Genomic DNA, 12,500 nt, shown 5'->3' with positions numbered 1-12,500 from the left:
GGGAGGGTTAGAGAGGGAGAGGGAGCATTAGAGAGGGAGAGGGAGCGTTAGAGAGAAGAGAGTTAGAGAGGGAGAGGGAGCGTTAGAGAGGGAGAGGGAGCGTTAGAGAGGGAGAGGGAGCGTTAGAGAGAGGAGAGGGAGCGTTAGAGAGGGAGAGGGAGCGTTAGAGAGGGAGAGGGAGCATTAGAGAGGGAGAGGGAGCGTTGGAGAGGGAGGGTTAGAGAGGGAGAGGGAGCATTAGAGAGGGAGAGGGAGCGTTAGAGAGAAGAGAGTTAGAGAGGGAGAGGGAGCGTTAGAGAGGGAGAGGGAGCGTTAGAGAGGGAGAGGGAGCATTAGAGAGGGAGAGGGAGCGTTAGAGAGAAGAGAGTTAGAGAGGGAGAGGGAGCGTTAGAGAGGGAGAGGGAGCGTTAGAGAGGGAGAGGGAGCGTTAGAGAGGGAGAGGGAGCGTTAGAGAGAGGAGAGGGAGCGTTAGAGAGGGAGAGGGAGCGATAGAGAGGGAGAGGGAGAGGGAGCGTTAGAGAGGGAGAGGGAGAGGGAGCATTAGAGAGGGAGATGGAGCGTTAGAGAGGGAGAGGGAGCGTTAGAGAGGGAGAGGGAGCGTTAGAGAGGGAGAGGGAGCGTTAGAGAGGGAGAGGGAGCGTTAGAGAGGGAGAGGGAGCGTTAGAGAGGGAGAGGGAGCGTTGGAGAGGGAGAGGGAGCATTAGAGAGGGAGAGGGAGCGTTAGAGGGGGAGAGGGAGCATTAGAGAGGGAGAGGTAGCGTTAGAGAGGGAGAGGGAGCGTTAGAGAGGGAGAGGGAGCGTTAGAGAGAAGAGAGTTAGAGAGGGAGAGGGAGCGTTAGAGAGGGAGAGGGAGCGTTAGAGAGGGAGAGGGAGCGTTAGAGGGGGAGAGGGAGCGTTAGAGAGGGAGAGGTAGCGTTAGAGAGGGAGAGGGAGCGTTAGAGAGGGAGAGGGAGCGTTGGAGAGGGAGAGGGAGCGTTGGAGAGGGAGGGTTAGAGAGGGAGAGGGAGCATTAGAGAGGGAGAGGGAGCGTTAGAGAGAAGAGAGTTAGAGAGGGAGAGGGAGCATTAGAGAGGGAGCGTTAGAGAGGGAGAGGGAGCGTTAGAGAGGGAGAGGGAGCATTAGAGAGGGAGAGGGAGCGTTAGAGAGGGAGAGGGAGCATTAGAGAGGGAGAGGTAGCGTTAGAGAGGGAGAGGGAGCATTAGAGAGGGAGAGGGAGCGTGGGAGAGGGAGCGTTAGAGAGGGAGAGGGAGCGTTAGAGAGGGAGAGGGAGCGTTAGAGAGGGAGAGGGAGCATTAGAGAGGGAGAGGGAGCATTAGAGGGGGAGAGGGAGCGTTAGAGAGGGAGAGGGAGCGTTAGAGAGGGAGAGGGAGCATTAGAGAGGGAGAGGGAGCATTAGAGAGGGAGATCGAGCGTTAGAGAGGGAGAGGGAGCATTAGAGAGGGAGAGGGAGCATTAGAGGGGGAGAGGGAGCGTTAGAGAGGGAGAGGGAGCGTTAGAGAGGGAGAGGGAGCGTGGGAGAGGGAGCATTAGAGAGGGAGAGGGAGCGTTAGAGAGGGAGAGGGAGCGTTAGAGAGGGAGAGGGAGCGTGGGAGAGGGAGCGTTAGAGAGGGAGAGGGAGCGTTAGAGAGGGAGAGGGAGCGTGGGAGAGGGAGCATTAGAGAGGGAGAGGGAGCGTTAGAGAGGGAGAGGGAGCATTAGAGAGGGAGAGGGAGCGTGGGAGAGGGAGCATTAGAGAGGGAGAGGGAGCGTTAGAGAGGGAGAGGGAGCATTAGAAAGGGAGAGGGAGCGTTAGAGGGGGAGAGGGAGCGTGGGAGAGGGAGCGTTAGAGGGGGAGAGGGAGCGTTAGAGAGGGAGAGGGAGCGTTAGAGAGGGAGAGGGAGCGTTAGAGAGGGAGAGGGAGCGTTAGAGAGGGAGCGTTAGAGAGGGAGAGGGAGAGGGAGGGTTAGAGAGGGAGAGGGAGGGTTAGAGAGGGAGAGGGAGGGTTAGAGAGGGAGAGGGAGGGTTAGAGAGGGAGAGGGAGGGTTAGAGAGGGAGAGGGAGCGTTAGAGAGGGAGAGGGAGCGTTAGAGAGGGAGAGGGAGCGTTAGAGAGGGAGAGGGAGCGTTAGAGAGGGAGAGGGAGCGTTAGAGAGGGAGAGGGAGCGTTAGAGAGGGAGAGGGAGCATTAGAGAGGGAGAGGGAGCGTTGGAGAGGGAGCGTTAGAGAGGGAGAGGGAGCGTTAGAGAGGGAGAGGGAGCGTTAGAGAGCAGGAGACCTTGGGGGATGTGGATGCATTGAGACAAGGAAACTATGGTTGTCAACAGGTTGGAATACATAGACGCTATCAAGCACCCCAGATACAAGCTGTGATATAGTGTGTGTGTGTGTGTGTGTGTGTGTGTGTGTGTGTGGAAGCAAGGAAAGGGGATGATGGTGTTTTCTTCATCTGTTTATTCACCTGTCATTGGTTCTGATAATGATTACTAGGCCCCCCCCTCTGTCTCCCTCCCTCCCTCCCTCTGTCTCCCTCCCTCCCTCCCTCAGTCTCCATCCCTCTCTCTCCCCTCCCTCCCTCTGTCTCCCTCCCTCCCTCAGTCTCCATCTCTCCCTCCCTCCCTCCCTCCCTCCCTCAGTCTCCCTCCCTCCCTCCCTCAGTCTCCATCCCTCTCTCTCCCCGATCCCTCTTTCTCCATCCTTCTCTCTCCCCTCCCTCCCTCAGTCTCCCTCCCTCCCTCAGTCTCCATCCCTCCCTCAGTCTCCTCCCTCCCTCCCTCCCTCAGTCTCCATCCCTCTCTCTCCCCTCCCTCCATCCCTCCCTCCCTCAGTCTCCATCTCTCCCCTCCCTCCCTCTGTCTCCCTCCCTCCCTCAGTCTCCATCCCTCTCTCTCCCCTCCCTCCCTCCCTCTCTGTGTATCAGGTGACAGGGGGATTGGGGTTGATAATCAGGGTCTGTATTTTCTCATCAGTCTTAAATCAGACCAATTACACGCTAGCTGATGGAGAGCATGGTCAGGTTGATGTAGGGTGATAAGAAACACACACACATATACAGACAAGCACACACACACACACACACAGATACAGACAAACACACACACACCCCTCTAGGATTAAGCGCTCTGTCTCAGGGTATCTGCCTCTCTTATCAGAGACAACCATCCCTGACATGACCTGTCTTCTGCCATGGCTGCAGTGTTACACACACACACACACACACACACATATTTATTTAAGGTTATTGTGATGTGCAGTACCAGTCAAAAGTTTGGACACACCTACTCATTCAAGGGTTTTTCTTAGTTTTTACTATTTTCTACATAATATTGAAGACATTAACACTGTGAAATAACACATATGGAATCATGTAGTAACCAAAAAAGTGTTAACCAAATCGAAATATATTTTAGATTCTTCAAAGTAGCCACCCTTTGCCTTGATGACAGCTTTGCACACTCTTACGAGCCTCTCGTGTGCCTCTCTTGTGCCTCTCTTGGGCTGAGGGATATTTTAGCCCAGGCTAAGAGGAGTGTTCACACGTGCACATTGTAAAGTGGGCTAGCACCAACCTTAGCCCAGGGCTAGCTGGCCCTGCTCATCAATTCATACTGTTTAACCCTTCCGTCTGAGGACAGGAAACATTGGTTGCTATGCCTAACAAAAATGGTTGCTATGCAGGCGGGCTAACCTCTTCTCACCGAGCCAACTAAAGAGACAAACTCTACAGCAGGAACAGCAGCAAACGATACATTGTTCTCCCTGTTCATAGATGTTCTATCTACATTTAATTGAATAAATCCATAATAATAATATAGGTCATGAAAGTTTACGTCTCGTTTGTTCACAGCGTTCTCTGTTCAGCGGCCAGATCGAATTTCTCAAGTGAAACATTGTTGGAAAAGGCAGACAGCGAGGTTTATACAGGCCAGACACAGGGGACATGGTGTTTATACAGGGGACATGGTGCTGATACAGGGGACATGGTGTTAATACAGGGGACATGGTGTTAATACAGGGGACATGGTGCTGATACAGGGGACATGGTGCTGATACAGGGGACATGGTGCTGATACAGGGGACATGGTGCTGATACAGGGGACATGGTGCTGAAACAGGGGACATGGTGCTGATACAGGGGACATGGTGCTGATACAGGGGACATGGTGCAGATACAGGGGACATGGTGCTGATACAGGGGACATGGTGCTGATACAGGGGACATGGTGCTGATACAGGGGACATGGTGCTGATACAGGGGACATGGTGCTGAAACAGGGGACATGGTGCTGATACAGGGGACATGGTGCTGATACAGGGGACATGGTGCAGAAACAGGGGACATGGTGCTGATACAGGGGACATGGTGCTGATACAGGGGACATGGTGCTGATACAGGGGACATGGTGCTGATACAGGGGACATGGTGCTGATACAGGGGACATGGTGCTGATACAGGGGACATGGTGCTGATACAGGGGACATGGTGTTAATACAGGGGACATGGTGTTAATACAGGGGACATGGTGTTAATACAGGGGACATGGTGTTAATACAGGGGACATGGTGTTAATACAGGGGACGTGGTGTTTATACAGGGGACATGGTGTTAATACAGGGGACATGGTGTTAATACAGGGGACATGGTGTTAATACAGGGGACATGGTGTTAATACAGGGGACATGGTGTTTATACAGGGGACATGGTGTTAATACAGGGGACATGGTGTTAATACAGGGGACATGGTGTTAATACAGGGGACATGGTGCTGATACAGGGGACATGGTGTTAATACAGGGGACATGGTGTTAATACAGGCCAGACACAGGGGACATGGTGCTGATACAGGGGACATGGTGCTGATACAGGGGACATGGTGCTGATACAGGGGACATGGTGCTGATACAGGGGACATGGTGCTGATACAGAGGACATGGTGCTGATACAGGGGACATGGTGCTGATACAGGGGACATGGTGTTAATACAGGCCAGACACAGGGGACATGGTGTTTATACAGGCCAGACACAGGGGACATGGTGCTGATACAGGGGACATGGTGTTAATACAGGGGACATGGTGTTAATACAGGGGACATGGTGTTAATACAGGGGACATGGTGTTAATACAGGGGACATGGTGTTAATACAGGGGACATGGTGTTAATACAGGGGACATGGTGCTGATACAGGGGACATGGTGCTGATACAGGGGACATGGTGCTGATACAGGGGACATGGTGCTGATACAGGGGACATGGTGCTGATACAGGGGACATGGTGTTAATACAGGGGACATGGTGTTAATACAGGCCAGACACAGGGGACATGGTGTTTATACAGGCCAGACACAGGGGACATGGTGCTGATACAGGGGACATGGTGTTAACACAGGGGACATGGTGTTTATACAGGGGACATGGTGTTAACACAGGGGACATGGGGGGACATGGTGTTAATACAGGGGACATGTTGTTAATACAGGGGACATGTTGTTAATACAGGGGACATGGTGTTAATACAGGGGACATGGTGTTAACACAGGGGACATGGTGTTAACACAGGGGACATGGTGTTTATACAGGGGACATGGTGTTTATACAGGGGACATGGTGTTAATACAGGGGACATGGTGTTAACACGGGACATGGTGTTAACACAGGGGACATGGTGTTTATACAGGGACATGGTGTTAATACAGGGGACATGGTGTTAATACAGGGGATATGGTGTTTATACAGGGGACATGGTGTTAATACAGGGGACGTGGTGTTTATACAGGGGACGTGGTGTTAATACAGGGGACATGGTGTTTATACAGGGGACATGGTGTTTATACAGGGGACATGGTGTTAATACAGGGGACATGGTGTTTATACAGGGGACATGGTGTTTATACAGGGGACATGGTGTTAATACAGGGGACGTGGTGTTAATACAGGGGACGTGGTGTTAATACAGGGGACATGGTGTTTATACAGGGGACATGGTGTTAATACAGGGGACGTGGTGTTAATACAGGGGACGTGGTGTTTATACAGGGGACGTGGTGTTAATACAGGGGACATGGTGTTTATACAGGGGACATGGTGTTTATACAGGGGACATGGTGTTTATACAGGGGACATGGTGTTTATACAGGGGACATGGTGTTAATACAGGGGACGTGGTGTTAATACAGGGGACGTGGTGTTAATACAGGGGACATGGTGTTTATACAGGGGACATGGTGTTTATACAGGGGACATGGTGTTTATACAGGGGACATAGTGTTTATACAGGGGACATGGTGTTTATACAGGGGACATGGTGTTTATACAGGGGACATGGTGTTTATACAGGGGACATGGTGTTTATACAGGGGACATGGTGTTAATACAGGGGACATGGTGTTTATACAGGGGACATGGTGTTTATACAGGGGACATGGTGTTTATACAGGAGACATGGTGTTATTACAGGGGACATGGTGTTTATACCTGTCTTATTGTTTAACATCGGTCGCGTGTTGTGTTTGTCCGTTTGCCCCGGGCTTTGGAATACAAGTGGAAATCCTTAGCCCAGGGCCAGTCTATCCTGGGGCTAAGATATCCTGGGGCCAGTCTAGCCAGAGCTGAAGCTTATCAGCCCGGGGCCAGTCTAGCCTGGGGCTAAGAACGATGCAGTGTGAAAAGATCTGTCTCTACCCTCATCTCCTCAACCCCCTCACTGTCTCAACCTCCCACTCCTCCTCTCTCATCCCTCTCTACCCTCATCTCCTCAACCCCCCCACAGTCTCACCCCCCCACTCCTCCGCTCTCATCCCCCTCTACCCTCATCTCCTCAACCCCCTCACTGTCCCCCCCCCTCCTCCGCTCTCATCCCCCTCTACCCTCTACCCTCATCTCCTCAACCCCCTACCCTCTCACCCCCCCCACTCCTCCGCTCTCGTCCCCCTCTACCCTCTACCCTCATCTCCTCAACCCCCTCACTGTCTCACCCCCCACTCCTCCTCTCTCATCCCCCTCTACCCTCATCTCCTCAATCCCCTCACTGTCTCACCCCCCACTCCTCCTCTCTCATCCCCCTCTACCCTCATCTCCTCAATCCCCTCACTGTCTCACCCCCCACTCCTCCTCTCTCATCCCCCTCTACCCTCATCTCCTCAACCCCCTCACTGTCTCACCCCCCATCCCCCTCTACCCTCATCTCCTCAACCCCCTCACTGTCTCACCCCCCACTCCTCCTCTCTAAGTCATTAGGTTTAGTGTAGTAATGAGATGTGTTCCTGTGTAAGTGGTTTAGTTTGGTGATGGCTGGTTTGGTGTAGTAATGAGATGTGTTCCTGTGTAAGTGGTTTAGTTTGGTGATGGCTGGTTTGGTGTAGTAATGAGATGTGTTCCTGTGTAAGTGGTTTAGTTTGGTGATGGCTGGTTTGGTGTAGTAATGAGATGTGTTCCTGTGTAAGTGGTTTAGTTTGGTGATGGCTGGTTTGGTGTAGTAATGAGATGTGTTCCTGTGTAAGTGGTTTAGTTTGGTGATGGCTGGTTTGGTGTAGTAATGAGATGTGTTCCTGTGTAAGTGGTTTAGTTTGGTGATGGCTGGTTTGGTGTAGTAATGAGATGTGTTCCTGTGTAAGTGGTTTAGTTTGGTGATGGCTGGTTTGGTGTAGTAATGAGATGTGTTCCTGTGTAAGTGGTTTAGTTTGGTGATGGCTGGTTTGGTGTAGTAATGAGATGTGTTCCTGTGTAAGTGGTTTAGTTTGGTGATGGCTGGTTTGGTGTAGTAATGAGATGTGTTCCTGTGTAAGTGGTTTAGTTTGGTGATGGCTGGTTTGGTGTAGTAATGAGATGTGTTCCTGTGTAAGTGGTTTAGTTTGGTGATGGCTGGTTTGGTGTAGTAATGAGATGTGTTTAACCCTGTGTGTCTGCGCAGGCGTATGATGTTTTTGCCAACCTGGGCATCAGTCGTCTGCTGGAGCCATCTGACATGGTTCTGCTGGCCATCCCTGACAAGCTGACCGTCATGACGTACCTCTACCAGATCCGAGCCCACTTCAGTGGAGAGGAACTCAACGTGGTGCAGATAGAAGCCAACAGCAGCCGCAGCACATACAAGGTGGGTCTGTTGATGTTCTGTAGTAATGCATACAAGGTGGGTCTGTTGATGTTCTGTAGTAATGCATACAAGGTGGGTCTGTTGAGGTTCTGTAGTAAAACATACAAGGTGGGTCTGTTGATGTTCTGTATTAAAACATACAAGGTGGGTCTGTTGATGTTCTGTAGTAAAACATACAAGGTGGGTCTGTTGATGTTCTGTAGTAATGCATACAAGGTGGGTCTGTTGATGTTCTGTATTAAAACATACAAGGTGGGTCTGTTGATGTTCTGTAGTAATGCATACAAGGTGGGTCTGTTGATGTTCTGTAGTAATGCATACAAGGTGGGTCTGTTGATGTTCTGTATACATACAAGGTGGGTCTGTTGATGTTCTGTATTAAAACATACAAGGTGGGTCTGTTGATGTTCTGTATACATACAAGGTGGGTCTGTTGATGTTCTGTATTAAAACATACAAGGTGGGTCTGTTGATGTTCTGTAGTAATGCATACAAGGTGGGTCTGTTGATGTTCTGTAGTAAAACATACAAGGTGAGTCTGTTGATGTTCTGTAGTAAAACATACAAGGTGGGTCTGTTGATGTTCTGTAGTAATGCATACAAGGTGGGTCTGTTGATGTTCTGTAGTAATGCATACAAGGTGGGTCTGTTGATGTTCTGTAGTAATGCATACAAGGTGGGTCTGTTGATGTTCTGTAGTAATGCATACAAGGTGGGTCTGTTGATGTTCTGTAGTAATGCATACAAGGTGGGTCTGTTGATGTTCTGTATTAAAACATACAGGGTGGGTCTGTTGATGCTGTTAAACCTCGTATTCACCTCCAGCACAATACCACTGTTTCTAGACTCTATGGGGAAACTTCACCTGTTAAACCTCATATTCACCTCCAGTACCACTGTTTCTAGACTCTATGGGGAAACTTCACCTGTTAAACCTCGTATTCACCTCCAGCACAATACCACTGTTTCTAGACTCTATGGGGAAACTGCTTTTTTTCTGTGTGAGGTCATCAGGGTCTCTGAGCAAATGTCCCCGTGTGAGGTCATCAGGGTCTCTGAGCAAATGTCCCCGTGTGAGGTCATCAGGGTCTCTTAGCAAATGTCCCCGTGTGAGGTCATCAGGATGTCTTTATTTATTTTGATTCAGTGACTTTCAACAACTAGTTCCCTTCCTGGGGGAGGATGTTTGATTCGCTGTGTCCCAGCGAAACTCATATTAGTTGGGGGGGGGGGGGGGTTTGTGAGAAAGAGTTATACAACTACATTTAAAATGTTATTATTCTTGTCATTAAGGTGGGAGACTTCGAGACAGACACCAACGCCTCCATCGGCCAGGACAAGTTCTATGCCGAGCTAAACGTCAGTGACGCTAATGCCCAGACCACTGGATCCAGTGGGGACGTTAGCATCGGAGCTAACGGCGCTAGCGCCACCAATGGAGCCGTGGGGAAAGAGGAGGAGGAGATGGAGGTGGTGAGGAAGAGTGAGACTGTGTCTTTCTCCCTCCCTGACTTTGGGGTGTCCCCCTCCTCTCTCACCTCACCCCCCCTCCCCTTGCCCCGCGCGGCTCTACCCCCCACCGCCACAGAGTCCTCCCACCCCAGAGCAGCGCCTCGCTCCCTTGCCACCACACCTCTGGGAGACGATCGCCATCAATTACAACTATCCCTGAAGGCAGTCACCCTGGACCTGAGCCAGCTCCCTTTGAGGACGGAGAGAGGGACGGAGAGAGGGATGGATAGAGGGACGGAGAGAGGGACGGAGAGAGGGACGGAGAGAGGGACGGAGAGAGGGACGGAGAGAGGGACGGAGAGAGGGACGGAGAGAGGGACGGAGAGAGGGATGGAGAGAGGGATGGAGAGAGGGATGGATAGAGGGATAGAGAGGGAGACGGAGAGGGAGACGGAGAGAGGGACGGAGAAGGAGACGAGGGAGCAGGAAGGGATGAGGGATGGAGCCCCGGACAACGGGGCCCTAGATTCAGGGTCCACTACACGGCAAGGAACCTCGGGGCCCCCAGGGGCCTCGTCTCCCTCCTCCCACAAGCTGGGCTTCTCCTACAACCGTGATGCTGACCTCATCAAGAAGAAGAGGGCCAGCCTCCGTCACTCTGAGTCTGAGACCGCCTCCGACTGCAGCAACCCCACCCCTGACAACCACGCTGACACGCCCACTAAACAGGTAAATGTCTAGACATTCCTACTGATTTGATTGATTGATTGATAGACTGATGAATTATATCTCAGGTTCATACACTGTTTGGTGAGACCTTTAAGGACACCAGCTGTAGACACTCTGACTCTTAACAGGTCAACACACTAACGACGGTTCTTTCCTCACCTCCACGCGTTTATTTCATCACTGCCGCACCTATTAAACTACTCATCTTCTCGTCAGTGATCAGTGTAATCAGGTGCTCTTGTCCGAAGCTACAACCTGATGAATGTAACAGTGTAGCTTCGTGCTGAAGAGGCAGAGTTGAGAAACACCGATCCAGTCAAACAGCCTATGGTGCTTCTGATGGGTTTCTGCTACGGAGAAAACTGCTGCTTCCCATCCCGTTTCAGATGTTGTCACCGTGGGCCCGAGCAGCCGTCAGGTGGAGAGGCGCTAACATTACCCAAACATCCCACAAGCTCTTTTGACATTTCATTATATTTTTCATTATATTTCTCATCCCGCTGTGTGATGGCAGGTTGTGCTCTGGCTGCGTGGATACGCTTCACAGGACACGCCTCCGTTCTCGCAGTCACACACACACACACACACACACGCCTGTCTGCCTGCCTTAACCCCTCGATCATAACACCGTTTAACACCTTGAAAGGTCGCGGTGGAGGTCACTGCAGTCATAATGCTACGTCTACGTCACTGCTGTATATTAAATGATTAGCATCACTGTTATGGCTTTGTGGTCCGACTTGGAAAACTCCAGATGTCCGTTATTTCCGGCGTGACCAGGTTGTAGCAGGTTGAACCTTGTTCAGCTCTTCAGAGTGGCCACTAGCTGGCACAGCCTCATAGTCATCAAATCATAGTCAACCTAATCTTAACCACACTGCTAACCCTAATGCCTAACCTTAACTACATGTCTAACCCTAATGCCTAACCTTAACCACACTGCTAACCCTAATGCCTAACCTTAACTACATGTCTAACCCTAATGCCTAACCTTAACCACACTGCTAACCCTAATGCCTAATCCTAATCTTAACCACACTGCTAACCCTAATGCCTAATCCTAACCTTAACCTCTCTAGGGGGTGTGGGACGCTACAGTCCCACCTGGCCAACATCCGGTGGAATTGCAGAGCGCCAAATTCAAATTAAATTACTATAAATGTTTAACTTTCATTAAATCACACTCGTAAAACATCAAAATAAAGCTTAACTTGTTGTTAATCCAGCCGCCGTGTCAGATTTCAAAAAGGCTTTACGGCGAAAGCAAACCATGCGATAATCTGAGGACAGCGCTCGGCACACAAAACATTACATACCAGCCAAGTAGATTAGTCACGAAAGTCAGAAATAGCAATAAAATGAATCATTTACCTTTGATGATCTTCGTATGGTTGCACTCACAAGACTCCCAGTTACACAATACATGTTTGTTTTGTTCGATAAAGTCCCTCTCTATATCCAAAAACCTCCATTTTGTTGGCGTGTTTTGTTCAGTAATCCAATGGCTCAAATGCGGTCACAACAGGCAGAAGAAAATTACAAATAGTAACGGTAAAGTTTGTAGAAACATGTCAAATGATGTTTATAATCAATTCTCAGGTTGTTTTTAGTCATAATAATCGATAATATTTCAACCGGAAAATAGCGTCGTCTATATAAAAGAAAACCAAGAAAGGCGCGCTCTCGGTCGGGCGCAGCAAACAGCTCTGGGGACATCCTACTATCCACTCACTCAGAGTTGTAATTCTCCCTCATTTTTCAGAATAAAAGCCTGAAACAATGTCTAAAGACTGTTCACAACTAGTGGAAGCCATAGGGAACAGAATCTGGGTCCTATCCCTTTAAATGGTGAATCGGCTTTCATTGGAAAAACAGCCATTTAAAAAATAACGGCACTTCCTGGATGGATTTTCCTCATGTTTTCGCCTGCCATTTCAGTTCTGTAATACTCGCAGACATTATTTTTAAGTTTTAGAAACTTTGGAGTGTTTTCTATCCCAATCTACTAATTATATGCATATCCTAGCTTCTGAGCCTGAGTAGCAGGCAGTTTATTTTGGGCACGCTTTTCATCCTGAGGTGAAAATAGTGCCCTCTACCCTAGTGAGGTTAACCACACTGCTAACCCTAATGCCTAAACTTATCCACACTGCTAACCTTAATGCTTAACACTAACCTTAACCACACTGCTAACCCTAATGCCTAACCCTAACCTTAACCACACTGCTAATCCTAATGCCTAACCCTAACCA

General features: G+C 50.1%; 1 protein-coding gene across 1 annotated transcript in view; it reads left to right on the top strand.

Annotated features, from left to right (window-relative positions):
- Positions 1-12,500, top strand: part of ehbp1 (EH domain binding protein 1) — a 344,316-nt gene that overhangs the window by 174,403 nt on the left and 157,413 nt on the right. The window contains 2 exon segments of the mRNA XM_090217692.1: positions 7,885-8,067; positions 9,361-10,248. Of these exon segments, the coding sequence (XP_090073818.1) occupies positions 7,885-8,067; positions 9,361-10,248 (1,071 nt within the window).

This window comes from Oncorhynchus mykiss, chromosome 23 (genome assembly GCF_057628025.1).
Source record: "Oncorhynchus mykiss isolate SJ-2025 chromosome 23, ASM5762802v1, whole genome shotgun sequence".
In the NCBI taxonomy this organism is placed as follows: domain Eukaryota; kingdom Metazoa; phylum Chordata; class Actinopteri; order Salmoniformes; family Salmonidae; genus Oncorhynchus; species Oncorhynchus mykiss.
Note: the sequence above shows the minus strand (reverse complement) of the source record. Positions and strands in the feature narration are given on the sequence as shown.